This window comes from Neolamprologus multifasciatus, chromosome 11 (assembly GCF_963576455.1).
Source record: "Neolamprologus multifasciatus chromosome 11, fNeoMul1.2, whole genome shotgun sequence".
In the NCBI taxonomy this organism is placed as follows: domain Eukaryota; kingdom Metazoa; phylum Chordata; class Actinopteri; order Cichliformes; family Cichlidae; genus Neolamprologus; species Neolamprologus multifasciatus.
Window position 1 is genome coordinate 33,388,574 of NC_140449.1, and position 25,569 is coordinate 33,414,142.

General features: G+C 40.4%; 1 protein-coding gene across 3 annotated transcripts in view; it reads left to right on the plus strand.

Moving 5' to 3' along the window:
- The first annotated feature begins 2,149 nt into the window (after nucleotides 1-2,149).
- The window catches only part of mtmr11 (myotubularin related protein 11), a 56,599-nt gene continuing 33,179 nt past the window's right edge, over nucleotides 2,150-25,569 (plus strand). The window contains exons 1-2 of one of the 3 annotated variants that reach the window (XM_085178284.1): nucleotides 2,150-3,116; nucleotides 17,633-17,702. In XM_085178284.1, the coding sequence (XP_085034410.1) occupies nucleotides 3,060-3,116; nucleotides 17,633-17,702 (127 nt within the window). In that variant the 5' untranslated portion in view covers nucleotides 2,150-3,059. The other 2 variants (XM_085178285.1, XM_085178287.1) reach the window with 2 other exon arrangements.

A 25,569-nucleotide genomic window follows, 5' to 3' on the forward strand; every position in this document is an offset into this window, starting at 1 on the left:
AGAAGTTTCTGCCACAAACCTACTTAAGGAACATAAAGAAGGAAAAAATAAGCCAAAACTCTGCAACACTTACATAAAACAACTTTATTCTTAGACTGCCCTGTGTTTTAGCTCGTGGCTTTCATCAGCATGATCAGAAATCATCATTAAAATATTTCTTTTGAGTCTTTGTCAGAAAAAAATGTGCATTTTTAACATTATTGCGTCATTTTACTGATTGAGCTAAAACCTGGCATATTGTACTCTTAATTGATCATGATTTCAATCACAGAAATTTCTTCTTTTGTAAGTTCATACAGTCGGGTTTACGGTTTTCCTATAACTGGGCAGCTCCCAGAAAACATCGTCCAAAAGCAGGGCACCAAATCCCTCCCACCCCTGAGTGTAAGTACAAAAGACCCACACAGTTTCAGACACTCACTTTATCAGGAGTTTATTAGAAGAAACACAAAGATTTCACTGAAACAGAATAAACTCAGCAGTTTTCATTGTGTTAATACTTGTGTGTTTCATTTTAACCTTGCTGCATTATACATCGCTGAATAACTCCAGCTCAGATGATGCACGGTCCTGTGTCTGGGACTGTTTTATATATCAGAGAAATCGGAGACCCTTATGTAATATTGAACAGTTTCCCATGTGGTAAAAAATCCAGACCTCTCTCTATTATAGTTCACAGGGACACGGTCTCCCCACCTGTTCAGCAGGGCTCAGTGTCGCTCTACACTATCCAGACTTTCCCTGTTCTCGCTGGAAAGGAATTTCCTCTAAATAGGTTTTCTGTTTGTCTGAAAGAGAGACTGACGCTTTATTTGCTCAGGTTTGGATGAGAGCGAAGAGGACTCTGCAACAGGATCAGAGAAGGATACAAAAAGAAGGTAAACTGGCAGGATTGTTCTTTTTTCTGGTTTCTAACAGCAGCGAGATTAATTTCTATTTTTTTTTATTTAAATAGATGTTGGCTCAGCGGCTCTGCTACAGTTTCCAGACCAAAGAACTTGACAAATGTGATTCATTCATTGTTTTCTTGGAAACATTTAAGGCCAAACTAGTCGAATTTTCTTCATATGATCTTAAAACAGTTAAAAATGCACATCTGTATGAAAATAAACACACACAGAGGTCAGCTTTGGCACTATGGTGCACAAACACAAACCCTAATAAGAAGTTTGCAATACTGATGTATTTTCTTCTTTTCTTAAAATAACTATTTGTTGCAAAATTACACATATTTAAAGAACAGCTGGTACATTTATAACATGTGATGTCTCATGGACATACTCGCACTGACATGTGTAAACATACAGAAACACAGTATATAGGCCAAAAATAGGCAGATTTTTTGTAATTTCTTTAGGTATTCTTGAGGAATATTTCTTTTGTTCTTCTTTGGCTGCCTTTTTGTTGTAGCCTTTGTCATGATGACCCCACACTGCTTCCATAATGTTGAAGTGTGGACTCTGGAAAGGTCAGTCCGTGGCTGATAATTTCCCATTGTGTGTATGTGTGTGTTTTTTATCCAGTTGTAAAGCCAATCAGATCTTTTCTGGGTGGTATTTCATGGCGCACCAAGACCTGTCACTTCTTTTGTCTTCCACTTGCTCAGCTTCCTCAAAATTGACTTGACCATGGTGAGATTAAGCCTTCAGTTAATAGCTCTCTGGGAATCGCCTTGTTGTGGCAAAATATTTTATGTCGGTCAAAGTGTGTTGTCTTTGGTATTTTTTCTGCAGATTAAAATAAAGAAATATAAAACAAATTTTGTGCTTTGCCACAAGGTGCTAGTGACAAAATAACTAAAGATACATTTAAAAATTGGTTCATTCTTACGTTTACTTTTATGGGTAAACACAAAACTGGGAGTTAGCACAAGGTGGTACTGTACACTGGATTTAAAGTAGTTTGGGTACAGCAGAGCTAAAGATAGAATCACATTTTGTGATGTTAGAACGGAGGCCTGATACCATGCTTAGAGTCCTGATTATCATAAAGTATTATAGATACTCTAGCAGTAATTTATCTCAATGTTTTATTTTTAACTGAGATATTTTTTAGGTCAGTACAGATTATTTTTCCCGCTTTACATTTGCCCATTGCATTTAATTCATTTTAACTTCACAAGAACAGATATTATTGAGTTTCATATTGTAAGGTGAACATTACAATATTAGAGAAAGAGTCCCAATGATCAAATGTTTCTCTATGAGAAAACACTTGATGGTAGTAAGAAGGAAGAACCTCTTTTTAACCTGAAAAATGCCATGGGCCTCGACTGGTTAAGGTAAGAAGTGAAAGAGAAGAGAGAAAAGTATATTAAAATATGATTAAAGTAGTCTGTGAGTCATGAAAAACAAAGTTAAGCGTGTTACTTGTCATCACTTTACTCCAGTTTTCACATTTCTACCACTATGTCTCTGTGTTGCGTTCAAGGGGTTAAGTGAAAGTAGGTAAAACGGTTGTTCAAAGGAATATGACAAAACTTCCTGTCACAGTCTTTCTTCCCTCCCTTATTAACTTTCCATTTGGCTGTAAAGATGTCCTGTGCCTTTAAGAAGCTCCACACCGCTACTGCCGCTGTTGCGCTTGGCTTTTCTGTTTTTTCCACCGGTGTGTTTCACTATGGCGAAGGCATAAACAAATAGAGCGCTACGCAATGGGCAGCAAAGCTCCAGTTAACGGTGAACACATCTCTCCGTCACGCCACTTCATAAGAGAGTCCTCGCGGTCTTAGTTCAGTAGGTTGTGCTTTCGCTTTTTTCTTTTTTTATATATTTGGTGTGGTCATAGTCTCAGATGCTGTCAGTGACAACAGCGATGAAAATAGTTTGCGTGTCCACAGTGAACACCTCAGTTGTAGCAGCAGCCGGTGATACAGGCTAGCCGAGCGTAGCTGCTCGCCCCCGGACGTTTCTTTCGCGTTTTAACGGCTGAACATGAGAAGAGGAGAGCGCTAACGTCGCGACCGTCAGCTCATAGCAACACAGATTTTTTTCATCCACTCTGCGAGCTTTAGTCCGCTCCTGCTCTTCAGTTCAGTGCGAGTTGAGCCGTCGTGAAAAATGTTGACAGGATCTAAAACCACGTTCAAAGTGAGACAAATGCTCCCAGACATCAAGGTAAGGCTCCGGCTTTGTTATTCACTGATAGAGGCTTTGGTTTTTGATCCTTTCCTTTGTGACCGCTCGTTTTCCTTCTTCTGTCTTTCTCACACTCACCACGGAGCTTTTCTACACTTGTTTTGGGCTCGCTCCTGCAGCATGTAGCTTCAGTATGAATGGTGCACGCAATTATCGCCTTGATTTATGATTTTTAGAGCAGGTTTGACCTCTTTAAGTTGATCTCGCAGTGCTATAACTCATCAGCACTCCTTGCGTGATTAAACACCTCACAGGCCACAGAGCAGGCAGTGTCATCATGCAGGAAACACTGACCGTTATTCACCAAACTGAGCTATAAATGTACAGTCAGGTTGCAACCAAAAATCTGCAGTCCCTGCTCAGAGGTTCTTCAGGAGTGTTCACCACTCAGAGCTGGAGCTTTGCAGGGGGGCAAACGAGCAAAGGCTGCCTCTGCTTCCCTCTGTGGGGATAACAAGGAGATTTATAATTACATTGGCTGCACACCTAATTAAAGGCCAGTGAAAGGATGGGGGATCTTAATCACCTCTGGGATTCTGGCGTGGGGATTAAATTGTAGCACATAAAGACAAATGGTGCAGAAGGTCTTCATCATTAACGCCAGAGAGCTGTGCGGGGTTTCAGCCTGCTTTTATTTACTATTAAAGGTCACCTACAGGGGTGTGTCCACAGATTGGGACATGAGGTGCCACAGGTCCACCCTGAAATATGAACATGCCAAAAGTGCTGTAGATGCGGGCTTTACAAAGGGTTTTATATATAGAAAAAAAAGAAATTACCTTTTTCTATCTATATGACTACATTATTATACTTAGGTTATTATGAATCCAGTCCTGTTGGAGCTGTAAAGGGTCTATTTGTTGCAGTTTCTGCTTTAATCTGTTTTCAAAAAACACACTTTTTACCTGGATTAATAAAGGACATATAAAAGTCCCTTTGCCCAAAGCTGATCGCAGCTTCTGGCTTGAGATATGTTTGAGATATGCTAGAATAGGTAATTTCAAATTCTGTATTATGCAGCTTTTTACTTCTACTCCAGTGTGCTTTGGATGTAAATAGTGCATTTTGTACTCAGGACCTTTTATTTAAAAGTTTAAGGAAGTTATTATTTTGCAGACTTTTAAAAATATCAATTTACTAGTATATCATTAATTATAGGTAGCTAAAACGACATTAAAGTACTGTACAGATCAGTAATTATGTAATTTAGATCATTCTGAATAATGAGTACTTTTACTTTAGGTAATGCATGTTGATGCTGCAGCCTTGCATCACTTTCTTAAAAATACCAGACTTTTACTTGAATAACTCAAGCACAGAGTCCAAATATGTGTTTATCTGCTTTACAAAACACGTTGTGTGTCCACTTTGTGGTGAGAACAGCTATTAATTGTGCAGGGTGTTGCTCATGTGTACAACCAACATGCAAAATGTCATGTAGCCCATAAGCATGTTGTTTATCACAGAATGCTTATTTCCTGTTGCAGTATGACTATGACTCAAAATTAGCATGTAAACACCTCCAGGTCCTCACTCTTATCAAGCGTTTGAAGCTTGGGGCAGATTAGAGAACGAATGAGTCAGTTTCTTTACGTCATGGTGCTGGAAATATGCTCTTCAGTGAAAACTCAAAGGCTTTGCAGTTTAGCATCGTTGGGCTGATGGAGCTGATTAAAGTTTGATCTGATTACTTCTCTAGAATGAGCTTGTTAACATATAATGCCTGGAAATGGCAGCAGAATTGCATGTTAAATGGCAGACTTCCTGTTGTGTTCAGATGATGGCTATGTCTTGGAATTTTACTTTTGCACACATGTATGCAAAATACAGCTCTGGGGCTACTTTGTTGAAATTTTGTAGGGGTGCATGAACTATGTAAATTTCCAGCACTTCTGATGCGTGTGCAAAATTTGTGTTTAGGAACTCAAAAATGGGATTTCTTTCTTTCTTTTTTTTGTTACATGCATAAATAATATAAAAACTGAGCAATTTCTGACTGTCACAAAATCAAAAGCCGCTTCGTTTGGGAACCGCTAGGTCAATTCTCCCCACTGTATTTAGTTCTGGCGAAATATTTTGGCTTCCTGTGGGCCCCCTTCCTTCTTCTTTGGTCTCTGTTGATAATTTCCTGGTCACGTGATGTTGTAATGAACGGCTTTGACACAGTAAAGGTGAATTTTTTTGATGCTGTCCCCATTTAGGAGCTCCTGAGGGGGTGGAGATTTAGATTTGAAGAGGCCGTTGGTTTGATGTGCAGCACAAAGCGTGCGTACACGCAGGCAGTACGAACGCGTCAGGATCCGCCTTTCTCCTTCGGGAACAGACTCTTGGCTGCGTCTTTGTGTTGCCTGTCTCTCCTCGGTTATTTTCAGCAGCCGCAGGGGGAAATGGTAACAGATGCCTGTACTCTGCCCTCAAGCCAGGCTTGCATGTGGAGTGGGGTGGGGAGGTGATGTGGGCTGCACAACATCTGGCTGTCACCATGGAGACAGTGGTTTTGCGGTTCAAGACATTTGAATTTGATTACCTCAGAACGAGACTTTCAGGAATCATCACATCCCCCCCGCCTGAAGCCCATGTGTCTGAGATTTAAGAAATTAACGTATCTTAACTTCAGCTTCAATGCTTTTATTCATTTCATACCCTCAGCTCACTACTACTCTGAGTTACTGTAATGTGGAGGCTGTGCAGAGGCCACCCACACACTCTTATGTTTCAGTGCCATGAGCATGTGTTGAGATTGGTTTTAAAAAACCGAATCCAACGCCGGGCTCGTCTCGGACCAGATGGCTTTGCCGTTTGGACGTTTAATCTTCTTGAATCCTGGTGTGTTGCAAAAGGCAAACAAACTGTAATCACATGGATTTTCATCAGAATTGAGATTATAAATACTTAACACAACAGTGTGACTTTTGAAACATAACGAATTTGACGTTTAAGAAAAATGAATTAAAACCAAAGTGCTTCCAGAGCACTGAATTAAATATTAATGTCGGTTTTCTTGACTTGTGAGGAGTGAGGTTCGGTTTTAAAGAGCATCTCTGTGACAAAAATGAACAAATAATTGTGTTTTTTTTTTTCCAATTATCTTTTATCTTTTCAATTATCAGCTGCTCCCTTATTTCTGAGGGGTCGCCATCGTGGATAGATTTGCATATTCAATTTGGTACTGATTTATCAGCATGCACTGGGAGTGCACGGGGGTGGCTTTGTGTCTCCTACTGCAATCTAAGTGGGATCTTTTGCTTGGGAGGAAAATGTGTTAACCAAAGGGAGTTTGTGACATCCTAATTTATCAACTAATGCTGGCGATCTCTGGTATGAAGCCGCACTCAGAAACTGTACTAATTAGTGCAAATATTACATTTAAAAGTCGAACCAAGAAGATTGAAAGATGAAAGTCAAGGTCATGTAAAACCAGCGTTAACAAAGATGTCTTGTAATTATTAGTGCAGTTTTTAAGTGCAGCTTCCTGTCTAAGGTTTAATTTGACTCAAAGGCTGAAGAGTAAAAATTAATCTTGAGCAAAGACTTAAATGTAGGAGTAGTTTGTGAATTTAATCATTCCACAGATTTGAAAAAGCTCCCTCACCTCTAGTTTAAAGTAGATACTTGAACTTGAATGTACATGAACAAGACAAACAGAGCGGTGCCAGCACATCTACAATCTTAACAACTGTGAATAAAATCTTAAAATAAAATCCTGAAGTTGACAGGAAGCCAGTGGAGTGACACTAAAACTCGCCTCAGTTAAAATTTGAGCAGCAGCGTTAAAGTTAAAGCTGACAAAGGGACGACTGCGGCAAACCTATATACAGTATTGGGGAGTAACGGAATACATGTACCGCCGTTACGTATTTAAAATACAAAATATGAGTAACTGTATTCCGTTACAGTTACCGTTTAAAAAGGTGGTATTTAGAATACAGTTACTTTGTTGAAATAAATGGATTACACGGCGGTACTTCCCTGTTTCATATTGTGGCGGGTCAGGACTGTTTGGGTTTTGTTTGACAGCTACGTTCTGTTGTTCTAGGCGGCAGCGTTACGGTTGCCATGGTTACAGGGTGACGCTCTCTCTGCGTGTTTCCTGGGTGAGAGAGCGCCTGTTGTTGTTGTGCTAAGCTAATAGGCAGAATGCTACAGGTATAGCTCTAAAGAATGTAGCATCATAGGCAGTGTAGTCCGTGCTGCAGGGAGAATGGACTGCCATACACGTTATGTGTCTGTGAGCGAGGGAGGGAGAAAAAGGAAAAGTACGAGCTGTCATCGAGCAAAAACGGGAGCTGGAAGCATGTAAATATAATAATAACCACTGCAGCCAAGAAGAGAGCCTGACGAGCCCAGCTGTAAGTAAGCTATTAAGACTCGACTGTACACCGTGTTCGTGTTTTTCTCCAAAACAATAAGTTCTGTTGGAGCAGCCTTTCAACGCCTCTCTCTGTCTCTGCTAGCAAAGTTGACCCAGACAACAAAGTAAAGCTAGTTTTCGGCTACGAGCCGACACAGAACCCACCGTATTAGCCAGAGGTCCCTTTACTACGGTTCGGAGCCGCGGACCTTCAGTAACAGTAATAAATCACAGCAATAGTACATTCATGTAGTTGTAAACAGCATGATAATATATTAAGTAATCCAAAGTATTCAGAATACGTTACTCTCATTGAGTAACGTAACGGAATACGTTACAGAATACATTTTGGGGCATGTATTCTGTAATCTGTAATGGAATACATTTTAAAAGTAACCTTCCCAACACTGCCTATATACCATAATAACTATAATAATCCAGTCTTAGCTGTGGTTATGATTTTTCATTAATCAAGCAGTGTAGCTGCTCTAACAAGCTGAGTTTTCATATTTGTTGGGCCAACTAATCATAAATGTCTTGGACAAAATTTAAAAAAGAGGGCAAGTCTCTGGAGGTTGAATGTGTAGAATAGTGTGCAGCTCAGTGAAACAGAAAACAACAGCAGCGCTTAAATGCTACAAGGATGCGCAGGCCTGCATCTTGACAGAATAGCAGACATATTCAAGCTTGTTTTGGCTGCGCATTTCCCCCTGAGTTCACTCTATCTGCATCTCCCAGCCAGCTTTGAAGCAGTCAGCATGAAAGGCACACACCGCAAAGCTCGACAGAATCAAAAATGCCAGAGGACGGATCATCTGAGCGCTATTCAGAGCGGCTTAAGATCTCAGCCCTGATAGAAGTGGGCCAAAGCAGTACAGTCACCCGCACCCGCTCCCACGGGGCCCCGGCAACACATTCATCACTAGCCTCTGTGCTGCAGATGCTCCCACTGCTTAAACAGAGCGTAACAATGGGTTCCTCTTAACCCCACAGCAGATTTATGGTCCTGTTAGAAGGGGTATTGATCTGGCATTGGGTGATAATTAACTAGCGGCACCGTTCGCTAACGGAGAGGCTTGGCCTGTCGAGGCTCGGTCATTTGTCTCTTTGATTGTATGGAGTGACTGTGACAATGTCACACACGGGTGGTGAACTGTCACACTTGGATAATGTTCAATATCCAGCGCTGGTATTTCATTTAAGCCATTTGAGACATTAATCTGCAGCGCTGCAGAGACCAGGCGGAGGACGTGGTGCTGCTGATGGGCACGCTGGCCGCTGCGCATCAGACTTATAACCTTTAAGTCACCGAGTCATCTGTCTAGTGGCCATGCAGCCCTCCCCTCCCTTAAATGAAGAGTGTCAGGGATCCTCTGACAGGAAGTGTAGCGACTGATGAAATTTGCTGTCAGATTTCATTCAGGGCTTTGTGACGGTGCTGCTTCTGTCGTTTGTTCACGTTCGTCTGGTTTCTATAAACAGATGTCTGCACAGAGATGTTTTGGGTACTGGAGGCTTTCTGGTTTTGCTTTTAGTTCATGTATTGATTGATCAGTCCATTTGGGTGGGTTTTGCTTGCGTGCAGATAATCCTTCAGTGTGATGAGCCCATCAGAGATTCAGTCATGTAACTAAGAGCTACTGTCTGCGTCATTTTTCCTCTTCTTAGTTATTAATCCATTAGCGTGGATTGATTAATTGATCATTTTTAATTAAAGGTGTGAATGTGAGTGTGAATGGTTGTCTGTCTCTCTTCATTAGCCCAGCTGTTGCTAACATAGGTAACTTGTCCCTGTCCTGTGGTAGCTGGGATAGGCTCCAAAAACTCTGAAGTGGATAAGCGGGAGAAAATAGATGGATTATTTTCTCGTACTTCTTTCAAACCTATGACTGAAGCATGGAACAGGAAGTGTATCTGCTGACTCCACAGAAGGATCATATGATTGCTGTGAAGTTACCTGGTATCTGATCATTGCTAAGTTAGTGGCATACGGGTGATGGTGACTTAAGAGGTGAATCCTATCGATCTGGTAAACTGTAAATGACTCTCAGTGTTTGTCTAAAGTTGGCATTTAATCTCACAAATCTGTTAGCATAGATTCTGACTGCTCTGCTCTCCCATCATAACCAAAGCACTGTTTTCATTTCGTGTGACCTTTGAGCCTCACCGTACCGATCGGACAGTGTGTCATTGTCTGACAATCTACCACAGCCAGACGGGAATAATGTAGAGGCAGTGAGAGACCATCTCTGTGCTCTTTTTCTGTTTTATTCAAGCTGAGGGTCAAAGTTCAAGACACATTACAAATCGTAGTGGAGACTAGAGATGGGCAGTAACGGGTAATCTGATTACTTTTTTGAAGTAATGAGTAAAGTAAGGGATTACTATTGCAAAAACTGTAATTAGATTACCGTTACTTTCCCGTAGGAATGCTGCGTTACTGCGTTACTAAAACCGTGATTTTTTTTGCGAGAATGTCTCATGACAGTGACGTAAGCGAGTGCGACGTTCGTGACAACAGCTGTGTGCAGATCAACAATGGATCATATATCGAGTGCAGAGAGAGTATGAGCGTGCAGCGTTTAAAGCGTGGAAGTACTGACCTTACTTTGAGTTTGATTCCATAAAAAGTGACAAAAACATTAGTGTCCGTTGTGCGTGGGAGAAAACTTCTTTTTACAGCGAAAAAAACCCTAAACTTCCGAGCAAGCACCGAGTAGCTACAACGTAATGGGAAACTCACAGAGAAACTCGCGGATTCTTCCACTGACCGCTGCACACCTGCACCAAGGTAAACCTCCGCCTACCCCACTCCTGCTTTACAGGTGAAAATAGAGCAAAAGGACCGCTAGTCTTTGACTTTATTTATTTTCTGCTGTGTTTTACTTGCATCTATTTGAAAGACTGAGTGTAAACACAAAAAATATTTTATTTTATGTGCTGGAATGTGCAGAAAATAGGTTTAAATATTAAACTAATTTCTTCAAGTCAGAGAATGTTGCAGATAATTAAATTTTTACTTGATGCATAAAATTAAAAGATTAAAACGAATAAAACAAGTTTTAAAAAGAGACTTTTCCATTTGATTACATTTTGTATGATGATTATGTAGAAAAAGTAGAATTGGGCTGAAAGATCTATCACTTTATCACCTATTCAGGTTGTAAATCGTGTTTTTAAAAAGTAACTAAGTAATTAATTACTTTTGAAAATAAGTAATCAGTAAAGTAACGGGATATCCTTTTTGGGGAAGTAATCAGTAATTAGTTACTTTTTTCAAGTAACTTGACCAACACTGGTGGAGACACAATGGTTTGTTTAAACCAATTACCAACCTGCAGTTCTTTCCAAAGTACAACCGATAGCTGGAAACATTTAACATTAACCTTTGATCGAAGCTCCAGAATTCAGCGCAGTGTCAGGACATATCTGCACATGATCTTAGTAAAGATGTGTAATCATTGTTTTCTTGGCTAACTGTATCCGTTGTGTAAATTAGCGTTACATTTTGAAGTGCACTGGACATCAGGGCTGGACGTCAGCCACAAGTCGAGCGTCAAACATTTTTTAGTCACCGTCCCATTAATGGTAAAAAAAAATGTCCTGTGACCATTGAAATTAAAGTTGTTGGTCTTTCTTGGGCTGCAAAAACCATAATCTCAGTTTAAATGTAGTTGATATTGGAGACAGTCAGAGGCAGCTGCTGCCTTAATGATCCTGATCACAGGTTAATCAATGAAACGTTTGTTGGAATTGACTTGTTCTGTGGAAAGATCGTCTGTCCAGCCTGAGCTCTACTAAACTGAGTCTGAGCTGCTATGGAAGGATGGAGGTGTTGCTGTAAAGGAAGGAGTTCGTTTGATTCAGAAGACAAGAGCTTCATATTCACAATGAGTGCAGAAAAGGAACAAATTTATCCTGATTTAATAATGATTTCGAACAAAAGTCACAATTTGAATAAAAATTAAATGGTTGGCCCAGCTCAGTAAGTGAAGCAAAACAACGGCTGAATTCTAAGATTTGCTTGTGGGAGGACTTTGACGGTGCGTCCAATTGTATGCATATGGTTTGTTATGGTACTTGCTTTGTGGGGGCCGCTGTTTGATGTAGGAAATGCATTCCTGGTGCAGGGACACCATAAACACATCGTTATTATCAGTGTTTTTATGTCTACACTGACAGTGTTTTTATATATATATATATAATAAAGTCTTGTTAGCAGACAGTCATGATAAAAGATTTAGAATGATTGCTTCTACAGAAATGGGTTAAACTGGATGTTCACTATAGGCTGATGCATAAATTTCCACATTAAATATTAACCACTAGAATGCCCAGCTCATTAAAGATTGATCAATATTGATGTATAATTTAATATATTTAATAAACAGTTTCTCTAATTTCTGTGTTTCCTTTTATTAAGATCAAATGGAGCTTTGGCTGAAATTCTGCTGTTTGTCAGCATTTAGTAAAGGTTTGGTGCATTTCCACAGAGTCGCCCCCCCCCCGATGGTTGCCCTTCAGGTTTTTCCTTTTGAGTGTGACTCTATCAGATCTTTTGCTTCTGTGGTATCATCTACAGTAAAATATCACAGGTCTAGCTCTAACGCAAATCCAACGTTCTGTTTTATGTCTGCCGAGAAAAACGCTTCAAAGTGGTCCCTGTTTAGCAAAACGGCATCACGTCCTGATTTTTCCGAGTCACAATGCCGTGTGACTTCCCTCATTCATGTAAGGAAATGAAAAGCACAATATAAATAAACAGGCTGTGGGTGGCTAAAAGCTAATGTGCGTGTGCTATAAGTCAGGCATTAGCTTTCAAAATAGACCCGGGATTGTTCATATTAACAATAGAGTCCAAATTTTAACTATATGTTTTGGTAAAAGACTGCAAATAAAGTTCCTTCTCCACCAACTGAGGATATTTAAGTTCAACATCATTGTTTTTGGACTGCTTAGATCGCCATTCAAGACTTTTGGTGAAGCAGAGACTCCTCAGAGTGATGCAAATTAAAATAATTTTTAAGATGCGGTAAGCAGTTTAAATATAGGGAATGAAAATGGAACATGATGAGGTGCATGTCTACCAAAAAATAAGTTTGTTCCCTCGTGATTTTGGCCACGTGTTTGGGGAAAGAGAAGTTTGTTCCAGACCCAGGAACAAGGCACGCTTACTGCAGAAGTCTGGCTGCAGTAGCAAAGGGAAGCCATGAGCAATGGAAACTGCAATAAGCCCTGGCCACAGTCCCCGAGGATAAGAGGGAGGGGGTTTGAGGAGGGCAAAAGTGGGGCAGAGAGGGAGACGGGTGGGGGTGGGCAATGAAAGTGATATAGTAGGGTATTCAAAAGCCACACAATGAAAGCAAAAGTGACATGTCAGCAGAAACACGGCCCTGGAAATGTGGTTTTTAAGTGACACGTGAGTCCAAGATTTAAGGCCTTACTGTGGTCAAAGTATGTTTAAGTTAAAGCAGACGTTATCTCAGTTTTCCTTATCTCTTCCTGATTTGCCTCGGTTGTGCAAAACTGGCTTGTGAAGGTTAAATTCTCTGCATTTCACATGTTCTAAAAGTGGGAATCGTTCATTCCTCTCCTCTCGTATCACAGCCGGCGCTTCACCGTGTGTTTCGCTGTGTTATTAAAGTGAGTTTACTCGCCTTTCACGGTGAAGACATGTAGACTTCAGAAATAAATGAATATCTTTGATGTATTTGAAGGGGAATAAGGAATCCAGCTGTGGGTTTTCTGTGGGTGTTGATGGAGAGACAGAAAGAATGTGCAGACATTTTAAAGCCAGATGGGAAAAAAATGAACAATGCTCTGGCACAAACGAAGGCTTGTAAAAAAACTTTAGTGTCCTAACTTTTGTTTTTCTCTAGCGAGGTCTCCTAGCAGACAGTTTTATTCATTTTAGTTTAGCTCGTAAAATGGCTGAAAACAATCATATTTATGATCGTTTGGAAAATATTTGCAGGGAGAAATTTGCCAACTTGACATCATTAAGTGCTCGTAGTATTTTATTGTTCCGTTTTCAAAACGTCACCAAAGCTTTGTGAGTTAACAGCTACAGTACACGTGAACACGCAGGAGTTTTTCCTGCTGGAGAAATGTCAGTGCTCATCGAAAGGTTTCGGGTTTCCTGAGGAAGAAACACCACAGCTGTGATCAAAATATTTACCTTTTTGTAAATGGACGAAAATAATAGGAACATGCATGTTAATCAAAATAATACCGATAATTAGGGGTGGGCGATAGAAACGATATACGATAGAAACGATATAAATTTTGATTATATCAGCGAAACATGCGCTATCACGATAGCGCATGTTGATGATGTCATCAAGCTGCGCCTGTTTTGGTCGAAAGCATTGCAGCCAGTGTTGCCAACTTAGCGACTTTGTCGCTATATTTAGCGAGTTTTCAGACCCCCTAGCGACTTTTTTTCTAGAAAAAGTCGCTAAAAAAAGACAAAGCGCATATCGCTTTTACTCTCAACAAGCAGCGGGTGCTGTAACGCAGTCAGTTCTTCTTTTACTCTTATGCTGTTTTGTGGATCAGGTTTAAAACTACTTATAAACACACACACAGAAAGTAACTCCACCAGAGTGCCTATTTCGGGTCACTTTTGCCGGTCCAAGCCCGGGTAAAGGAGCAGGGTTGGAATTGTGACATTAAAAAAACAATAATTGCTAAAAGAAATTTAATTTGTAGTTCTAAATAAATTCTAAATGCATTTAGGACGTTTTTTTGCTCACTTTATGTCTCGTCCACGATGTTATTTCTCTCTCCAACAACGTAGGTTACAATTACATTAGCATGACCAATTATGCAAATTAGGTGATGACGTCATTTAGCGACTTTTAGGACAGCCAATAGCAATTTTCCTTACTGAGGAGTTGGCAACACTGATTGCAGTGGCTACAACCATTATCATCTGCAAATTATGCCGGGCAACAGTCATAGCAAAGAGATGAAGCACTTTTGAAATATGGGGAAAGCCAAAAACTGCACTTCCTCCACTTCCGTAACATTGATTCATTAATGTTGAATTCTCTCGCAGCTGCTCTATTCCCATGTTGTTGCAGTATATTAATAACTAACCTCGTATTGTGGAAGAATTATCTCAGTTGTTCTCCTGACTGAAGCTTGGCCCGTGTATAGCATCCTGCTATGCGATTGCATTTGTCCCTGACCACCAGAATCCCTCACGTTAACTTTTAATGAGTGGAAAAAAGTTAGCGTTCATCCTCCAGCTTCACTGTGCTAATGTTATGCTAACATAGCTGTGTCGCTAGCAATCACGTAGCACAACATTATATACCAGGTAGTCCAACTTCAGTAACCCTGCAAACGCGACTGCTGTTTAGTTTTCTGTCTTCATTTATGTTGGAAGTGGTAGCAGAGCTGTACGTTTTAATTAGTTTCAAAAATCTCTCAGTCAGAACATGGTATAAAATGTTTAGGTGGAAACTAGCGAGCTAACTTCCTGTTAACTTCTAACTCCGTTAAATTTAATAAATTCTGTTTTCATGGATGCCTGGATGTTAAACTTAATTGTTACACCCAATAAAGCAGTAACATTTCTGCACGCCCAAATTGGTTCGAGGTCAGTAAGCACAACCAGAATTCATACATAAGGCACACTCGATTTTTGAGAAAATTAAATGATTTTAAGTCTGCCTTATAGTGTGGAAAATACGTTATACAGAAGAAAAGAATATATCGTGATATATATCGTTACCGCACATGCTTCAAATTATATCGCGATATGAATTTTAGGCCATATCGCCCAGCCCTACTGATAATAAATACTCTTTGACTTGATTATATCGAAAACAGTTGCGCTTACACGGACAGCAACTCCCCAAGCACTCAGTTTGAGCCTGGCAATAAGACCAGCAACAGGTTTCATTTACTCACCTTAAAAAAGTAGTGAAAAACCATGTGAGGCTTCATTAGCTGAGGTATAAATTTAATATTTCTTTATTAAAGGACCAGAAATAACAGGAAAAGGGTAAAACGGATAAATGGGCCTCCCAAAGGCAGTGATGACTCTGGTATAAACACAATACATTTTAGTGTTCACCAAAAGAGGCTTTGGTCTGCCCCAGGACTGGGTTTTAATTAAATTGAAGCCTTATAATAAACTGTTGTTGGTGAAATGGCCAAAAATAACAGGGAAAGGCAAAGATTTCTGTGAAGTAAGCAAAGTTTAACCCCACAAAGTCAAATCACCAGCATTGTAATGAAATTCTTCAAAGCAGGAACTCCAGCAACACTTGAACAAGTTTAATAATAGACCAACGCGTTTCGGCTTGTGGCTTTCATCAGGGTCATAATAAAACATTGTAAAAATTGCTTAAATACAAGACAGGAAACAGAAAAAAATTTCAAATTAACCAGTCAAAACTTCACAGATAGGTCAGCTGACATATAATAGGTAGGTATTGGTTAATTGGCTAAGTCACGCCCAAGTAAATACCGGACTAGATCATTACTGATGAGGAGGAGGGGGGGTGACATAACCCCCATATGTCTGAAAATAACACATGCATGAAATGCATAATATGCTATAAATATACACACAGGTTAAAAAAAAAAGAAAAAAAAGGGGAGGGGGGGTCTTTAATGGTAAAAGCACGTTTGAATTAGAAAACAAGATTACATCATCACATGGGAACACATTTGTTAAAAGATCCTTATTTATGTCTGTAAAATGTAAAATATCTAAAATTTAGACTTGAATTGTAGACTTAAGATGAGATGTCGAAATTCTTCTAACCAGTTTTTATAAAATATGTTTCTGTTAATGCAGTAAATCTGTGTAAGTTCACACAGATTTACTGCCTCGATTAAAAACACAATATGTTGCGTAAGCGTTCGTAGCCACACCCCCAAAGGCTAACATGGAGCCGTGCACACATGTTACATACGCATGGATTTAAAAGCATCGGTACCATTGTGGGTTTTTTACTACAGAGACAGCCAGACGCTCTCACAGAAAGACAGAAAAGTCAGAGCCATGATGTGTGACTTTACAACCTTTACAGGGAGCAAAGGTCCTCTTTGTCGAGCGCTCCCAGTTTCTTCTTTTCACGAAGGCCCACAAAGCCAACAGCGTCAGGTTTTCACGAGCAGGCTGCTAAAACAGAATTCACCACACTGCAAAATTGTTAGCATAACACAGGCGACTGAGTGGATTCATTGTTATTGTTCGCGCCTCCTTGCTGACTCGGAGTCTTTTCACGATAAAGCCGGTGCATTAAACGGTGATTAATAGTTTCACCGTGCGCCAAACACAGCCAGAAGTGTTTGGAGAGAAATCCGAGGCTCTGCAATGTAAATTTGGGCCTTTCCTCTGTTTCTGGACTATTTTAAAGCTTTCTTTGCCACCTGTATAATCATACCATCCTCTCACATTGCAGACCTCGGCTTATTATGGGCTCTTAAGGCGATAAATGTAAATGGGCTTCACAAAGGGGGGTTAGTAGCAAAGTTAAGTGGAAGCATGTGTGCTAGTAAGCTCGCAGCCTGATTATAGAAACCTCAGTGGCTCCGCGGGCTTGGATTCTGCTCCCAGTCCTGCTCAAGTACGTGAGAGCAGAGAAAGCAGGAACAAACAGAAAAGCAACATGGAAATTAAGAATCATGGGACTTTGTGCGGTTGGCTTTGTTTCTTTGTCTTTGAAAACAAGTCAACTGAGACCGAGAGTCAGACTTTAATGAGGGCGTCGGCCACAGCCATGGTTTAAATGTAATCAAGGCCGGAGGTGACGCGATGCTCCCACCATGAGTCGACTCGCTGTTGTTTTGTCTGCATTTGGATTTCTCGTGTAAACAGTTTGTGGTCGAGGTCAGAAATAGATTATTATTCATCTCAAAAGTAGAAAACTTTCATTGCCAGTGTGGCGTTTAGGGTCTCTGTAAAATGTTGGTGAGGAGGGTTATTTGCTTATCTGATTTGATGAACTCTGTCGGCTGAGGAGCTGGTTGTTTATCTGAGCAAATAAGGTTCAATTCAACTGACGAAGGGGTTAAATATAAAATGAGCCTCATACGTGCAGGTATATTTTTACATTTGTACAGCGCTTGTTTGGCTTTCCTCCTATTAAATGATGTTTATGTCTGCTGTCTTTGCCTTCAGGAGAGGATGCTGAGTCAGACCGGGGTAAACGCGAGGAGTCGAGATCTGTTTGGGCTCCGATGCCTACCAGGTAAGATTATGCTACATATGTAGTTATGTATAAAGACATCATTGAAATAGTCACTACTATGGATGGCCAAGTAATCTGATTTGACTTCCAATTACGATTGCAAATGTGTTTGGAAGTTGGACAAAATTTAAACACCCCTGTGTTTAAATTTTGGATCCAGTCACTAGTTTCAGATTATTTTGGATAAAATATAAAGTTCACTTTTGAAGTTTTGCTAATTTTTTTGCTAAAATTGGATGTGTCAGCTTGATGCTACATAATGCAAACATCACTGACTAGTAAATGACGTCACTGTGATGCCTTCCATCTTTTACATACAGGCTCTTTCCTGGACTTGTTTTGTTTCTTTGATTTGAGAAAAAAAGAAACAGCTGCAACATTAAGCCTAAATCCGAACCACATGTTTCCCTCCCCGTGTTCTCCTCTGTTTATTCATTCATGTTTTTCATCTCAAATCTGCTGAATACTCGTCATTTGCTCTTGTCCTGCATTGGACTCATTAAAATCTCTGGCAACTTAGTCAGCGCAAACTCCACAATGATTTTCCCCGTAGCTTCAAGGTCAGTAGAAATATCTCCACATAAAGCTGCTGCTGCTGCTTTCATTGTTCTCTTCGGGTTAAAAATTTCCATATTACACTTGTAGCCCCGCCGGACGGAGGAATGCCACAGCAGGTGCTTTGCCTTTGATGTAGGAAAACATCTGCAATGGAAAAGCTTGAAACACACATGAGAGAAATCTGTAAACCTCTGTGAAGAATAATACAATACATTAGATGAAATCAGAAAGTCAGGTGGCTTTATTGTCGAATGAAATGTGGTGAGAGGGAAGCAGGAAGTGCTTTAGTTTCGCACATGTAAATCAGTTCCTGATGAAGATAAAGCCCCTCGTCCTTAAAGCTGCTGTGATGTCAGTGATTTGGGAGCAGTGATGGTGCCTGTGAGTTTCAGTGTAGAGAGAGTTTTGTGTCATATGGGTTTCAGCAGCGGGGACTGATCTATGGTGCACTTACACAGGAATTTAACCTTTTCACAACACAAGTGTTGCATATTACACTTCTTCTTCTTTTTTTATATATATCAGATGTTTTCGAGATATAACCTTACACGTGTCAGCCTGAAATCACTTTCTTGTGCCCTCCTCGGCTGGTAAAACTCCTGCTGTGGAGAGAATTTAGCCTTCTAGGTTTACCAGAGGTCAAGCCTCTTCCCGAGGGATAATCTGCTGAGCAGTGCAGGACTGCCGGTATACAGTGTGGGTTATTCCCTGAGCCAAGGCCTGCTCATATTCTTGTGTCAGCACTGGAGGTTTTCACAAGAATAGCAGCAGACCACAGTTCCTTGATCTGACGCAGGCTAATCTTTAACGCTGCGTATCAGCAGCTTCTCCCAGCTCAGCATCCCAGAGCAGACTGAGTGTAAATGTGTTTGCATGTGTGAGCTGTTTGGGAGTTTATGAGGTCAGGAATCCTATTTGACCCTTTCAGGTTCAGTGTGTGGAATGTTTTGTTTAATTCTTCTTGGTTTTTGTCATTTTGCTCCTTTTATTTTTCAAAGGCGCGATAACAAAGCTGCTAAAGCTAACAGCAGCAATGACCTGAACCACAGGTCTAATAAACTTAAACCTCTATCAAGTACTTTTTAACCTATGTGTAACTCCTAGTATAAAAGTATATTTATCCTGAGTATAAACACATATTAAATACTGCACCAACCCTATTTTCTGTTGTATTGTTTTCCTGTATATGTGTGTCACTGTGACCAAGTGGGGCCTTGGGGACAGCTGATGTGGTGGAAGTGACCATGAAACTGGTGTGTAAATGAGGTCGGTGTAAAGGTTGCAGTTGAATATAGGTGTGGTTTGACAACTCATTTGTGCTGGTCTGATAGCAGTGAAAGCTTTTATATAGGTCTTTTTTTAGTCTTGTGTGTGTGTGTAGGGCTGCCACAAACGATTATTTTGATAGTCGACTAGTCACCGATTGTTTTTGTGATTAGTCGACTAATCAGATCATCATCCATTGGACGTACAGCTTATTGCACCAGCAGCATCTGCTCTTATATAACTATCATTAGCTTACAGCTTTAAGTGTTTAAGGTATGTGCTAACTAAAAATAAAGACAAGATGATAGTTTATTAAATTTTAATGAAATTTGCAGATTGTTTCGGTGAAGTTTAATAAACTCCTTGCTATCTAAAATATAACAGGACACCGGAGTATATTCTCAAGCATCTCACACTTCTGATAATCAGTTGTCTGCTTGATGTTTGTTCATCTGTGTAAAAACTATAACTTTAATCTCAGCCAAACCGATTTACTCAGGAACAAATAAAATACTAAAAAAAGCCAAACAATAACATTTTTAAGTTATCTAAGTGACTTATATATCATGTTTAACCTGAGTAGCGAAAGAAGGCCGTGGGTTTGAAAACGATTTGCCGCTAGTGAGCCTTGCCCCCGGCTAGCTATCGAGCTAGTGGGTAACAGACGTCTCCGAAAACGTCGGAGCGCTTTTGAAAATATGTGGTGTCTTGATAAACTGAGCAGATATTTGAGGTTTACACAGCTACATTCTCGCCTGAAAATATGTTAAACGTTTATTTTGTGACCCAGAAAGAATAATAAGAGTAATATTAAAACTAACTAGCTGCCGCCATTGTTGAAAACTGAGCTGGGCTGCGCTATGAATTCTGGGACACAGCTTCTTCTTCTTCTTCGGGGTTTAACGGCAGCTGGCATCCTTGTACATGCAGTGCTGCCATCTTCTGTTTCAGTCCGTTATTACACTCTTAAATCCTACTACTTATTCCTGCGTCTTTTGTGATCTTACAAAGCTTCAAACGACGCGTCGACTATTAAATCAGTCGTCGACGATTTTGATAGTCGACGTAATCGCGGCAGCCCTATGTGTGTGCATGCATCACTGTGGAAAATGACCTGCTGAGGTTTAAACTGAACATCAGAATGAGGAATATAGATGGTTTAAGAGACTTTAAACGTGGTATGGTTGCTGGTGCCAGAGGGGCAGGTCTGAGTAATTCAGAAACTGCTGAACTACTGGGATTTTCCCAGACAACCATCTGGTTTACAGAGAATGGTCAGAAGAAGAGAAAATAGTCGGTGAGCGGCAGATCTCTGATCACTTATTGATGCCAGAGGTCAAAAGTGGATATCAAGACTGCTTTCAGCTGATAGGAAGGTAACAGTAACTCAAACAATCACTTCTTATAAAAGTTTGGAGAAGAGCATCTCTGAATACGGCGGACAGGCTGCAATAGCAGAAGACCAGTCCTGCCAGCTAAGAACAGGAAACTGAGGCAAACACTAAGATGGTAAAACATTGACTGATCTGATGAGTCTCAATTTGTGCTGCGACATTCAGATGATGAAAGCATGGATGCATCCGGGTATCAGTGGTTCAGGCTGCTGGTGGTGGTGGTGTCTGGGATATTTTCATGGCACACTTTGGGCCTGTTATTACCACTTAAGCATAATTTAAACAACACAGCCTAATAGCTGCATCTAGGAGGTAAAGTGCCATGTCACGAAGCTCGGACCATCTCAAAATGGTTTATTGATCATGCCAGTAAGTTCACCGTGCTCAAACGGCCTCCCCAGTCACTGGATCTCAGTCCAACAGAGCACCTTTGGGATGGAACATGAGATTCACATCACGGATGTGCAGCCAGTAAATCTGCAGCGACTGTGCGATGCTGTCACGCCAACATGGAGCAAAATCTCTGATAAATATTTCCAGAACGTTGTTGAATCAGTGCCATGAAGAACTAAAGTAGCTGTGAAGGTAAAAGCCAGGACTCCTGCACTAGCCAGGAGTTCCTGAAGGTGTCCGGTGACTTTGTGGGCTTCCACTGACCTTTTTTTAAAGACACACACTTCCTTAATTCATCTAGCCAGCATAATTGGTTTTCCAGCAGTGAGTGTGTTTTCAGCAAACACTCACCGGACACTGCAAATGGTTGACGGCACACATGTGCACGCGCGCACACGCACACAAGTCTATTCTTAGCTGTTAGCATTTCACTGTGAAATGTCGAAAGTCTCTCCTGCACATTTTTTCCCCTGCTGGCTTTAAACTTCATCTCCTTCTCCAACAGCATCTTACTGTTCTCCGAAGTCTTTCTTCTCCTTCTCCACCTTCATTCCAGCCAGATTAGGAACACAGCTGTCCACAAGAACCTGCCTTATATTAATAGACAGGAGACAGATGTGTATTTGGAGCCTTTTTCTATTGAGATCTAAACTAGCTAATTTTTTTTCTGTCCTAAAACTACAGACTTGGATTTCAGGCAGGGGAACTTACCCTCTGTAGAGAAAGTGTTGAGGCAATTTGTGAGAACAAGTTGACTTTCAGACACAAAGAAATCATGAGTTAGTGTTACCGATCTGAGTGAAGGGGCTCACGTTGCACCCGTCGACTCGCTCTTTCTCTCTCCCTGCTTGAATGCATACATGCAGACACTCTTCAGAAGAATGGCTCATTTGTCAACCCTCCTCACGTTAAAACCGTCTCATTGGGTCTCATGCCACCAGCACAGCGATGTTTTTGTTACTTTGTAGCCCGTCTCAAGCTGTGATTAAAAAAGGGTCTTAAATATGTGTCCACTCAAGCCGGACGCATCGATGAGCTGAAAAAGCAGTTTGTGGAATCCAAAATATATCTGCAGACATCGTCTCGTTCTGTCAGTAGTTAAAGGGCAGCATGAGACATCGACGGTGTTCTCATGTGACACCAGGACACAGGACCTCAGAAACCGAGCCGGCCTGCAGGAGGCCTAAACGGGTCAGGACAGCTCAGCAGCCATAGGTAGATCATGTACCGTTTCAATGCTGTGACTGGGGAAGTGGGGAGATACTGTCCATTCACACACAAAGCCAAGAGGCCAGGACCCCCTTCGGAGCATCTTCACAATCCCCTCTTTCCAGAGTCTAATGTTACTGTGGGATTTAAAGGCTGTCAACCAGCTTTACAGCTCGTTGATTGATGGACAAGAGACCTCAGCATCGATATTTGCATACTTGGGTTTCGATCTCGATGTTGAGAAAGGTATTAAATTTTCTTTGTGTTCGTTGCTTTAGATGGAAGACAGTTAAAAAAATAAAAGGATTTTTCACCGTGATAGACACATTATCACATTATCACATGGAAGAGGAGGTTTTCCGACACTGGGAGGCTGAGGATTGTTTCTCTTTGTCAGTACGGATACCTCTGTTTCCACAGATATAACCAAACCTGAGCTTATCCTCCCTGTTGGTTCAAGAGCACAGAAACCTTTCACTCTGCGTGCGTCCCAGCTGAAAATGAGAAACAAATGTGCATGAAAACAAATAAAACGCACATGGTTCACATGCATCTCAGCTGTAGTTTCTCATCCTCCACGTCGTTCTCTCTCATCTAAACTGAAGTTAGCGTGAGGAAAGCCCCGTATGTTGCTAAATTAACACATCCTGTACTCAGTCAACAATGTGAGAAATCCTGACAGTCAAAAACTGTTTCCTGTTTGGACCGAATGTTTTTCTGCTCTGAGAATAGTCTGAGTTATTGAATATGTGCTCCAACCCAACATTTTGTTTTGGTGAGCTCGTCCTCCTATAATGTTTTCAAAGACTGATTCACCTGGAATATGTAAAGCTGCTGTTGTCATCAAACAGTTTTAATGATATTTGTCTGTTACATGACGCACAGCTGGCCTGACACCTGGCAGAGTCTCAACTCTTTACAGTCTGTTTCCATCTCTGTCTGACTTTCTTTCTGGGAATTTCAATTTTACAAAACCAGTTGATAGAAAAAAAAAAAAAAGGGTGGAGCGGAGTGGCAAAGAGATGCTGCCTCAGGCGGAGGAGTTTTCTGTATCCGAGGATCTCATTCATTCATTTGGGATGCCAAGGTGAAAAGTGAGCTGGACTGGCATGTTTGTGCTGAACCTTCATTTTGAAGATCGAGTTGAGCCAGAATGCGAAGCTTTTGTTTCACCGTCAGCAACAATAATGAGATATTGCTATCGAAGGAATCGGGTTGCAGGTAGAAGCATATGAAATTAGTTTCCCCTCCTAGTTTTCTAGTTTTTGCTCTCAGTCGTGGAGACATCACGAGGAGCTCAGGATAGATTTTTAAGTCTCAGCACTGAAAGGATCCAGCTCAGGCCTGAGTAAACTGAGCAAATACAACAGATTAGTGCAAAGAGACGAATACAATACTATAATTTCATCAATACCTACACTAACCAAACCTTTCCATTTAAAAAAATATAATGCTTTCATGGGCACTAATATCATGGAAAATGTAGAGGTCGAGTTGGGGGACTCTAATTAGTGGAGATGGGAATCACCATACATCCCACGATACGATATTATCACAATACTTAACGCACGATACGATATTATTGCAATTTTTTAAAATATTTTGTGATATTCAGATTCTGTACATAAAGATAAACTTTATCAATATTCATTTTATCTAATATCAAAGTCTCGCACTCAGTCTTTCTCTCATTTCAGTTTTATTGTTGACAAACTGAACGGTTTGTATTACAGTCTAGTCCAACTTAACTGAATCAACCATCTGGTACAATTATAGCTATTCTGAACTATGCAGTTTATGAAAACTATGCAGCCCCTTCAGCAACTGAAGAATTTGAAAGTAAATTAAAACAAAATATAATTTTACATTAAATAAAAAAGTTTTAAACTTAATTAAAATAAAACATGTCTTAAATTAAAATAAGTAAACTGTCATGTTCATTGCTGCCAAAAAACAAGTTAAACACATTTGGACAGTGAAGGAATGTCAGGATTGTTGCTCAGAAAAAGGATCAACATGCTCTGAAGTCAGAGCACAAAAACCTTTTTTGTAACAAAATATCGATTTCTGCTGTCCCTGTATCGATACATTATTAGCAAACAAAATATCACCATACTACACAGTATCGATTTTTTTCCCCCACCCCTACTAATTAGTGGAGATGAGACCTAACAGACAGTAATGAGCTACAGCTTTCTGTTTGTTGGGGAGAAACTATCCATAGAAGTGAAAACAGTTTTTCTTTTTTAACCTGCTGTAAACCTGATTTTTAATGCTAAAGTTGGACATTTAACAGTTGAGTCTGTGGTACTAACTTTACGGCACTACTGTAGCATAATTTTCAGTTCTGGGAGGATTGATGGATGCATGGATGTATGGATGCATGACTATGACGCTGCATGCATACTGCAAAGTATTTTTTGCCTTTCTTTTCAGTAGTTATGCATCACTCACTCGCAGACAACTTAACAACTGTCCATAGCACCAACAGGATACTCATTAATTGTCGCTGCCAGCTTGTTGAATTATGTTTTTATGTCTCCAGTTTTATGTGATTAGACTTCAAGCTGGTTAAGTCGAAGGTCTGAACCCAGGTTTAACTGTTCTTTTACGACATTTGTTACTTACATCGTCTCTTTTCTTGGCTTGTATAAACTGTTACAGACTGAATGAAAAGTTTTCAGCAAACCACACAAAATCCCCCAAGTATCCAATACCGATAATGATGATTTGTAATTTTTTAATGTAAATGGATGAATTTTGTACTTCTAAAAAAACGTAAAAGTTGCTACAAGTTGTTACAGCAGTTGTAAAACTGTACCTGGAGCTATTCAGGAAGAGCATAAAAGACTACTAGATTAAACGGTCTCATAAACACCTTCCCTTGTGTAGCTGACTCATGCTGGGATGAATCACCTGCTTACACAAACTTTTTAAATCTCAGTAGAGAATGCAAATTCTTCTCCTTTCTCTGCAGGCGTCTCAAATCTGCCAGCTACACGAATGTTTTCAGCTCTGCTGCTCCCTGAGGCATGCAAAACCCCAGA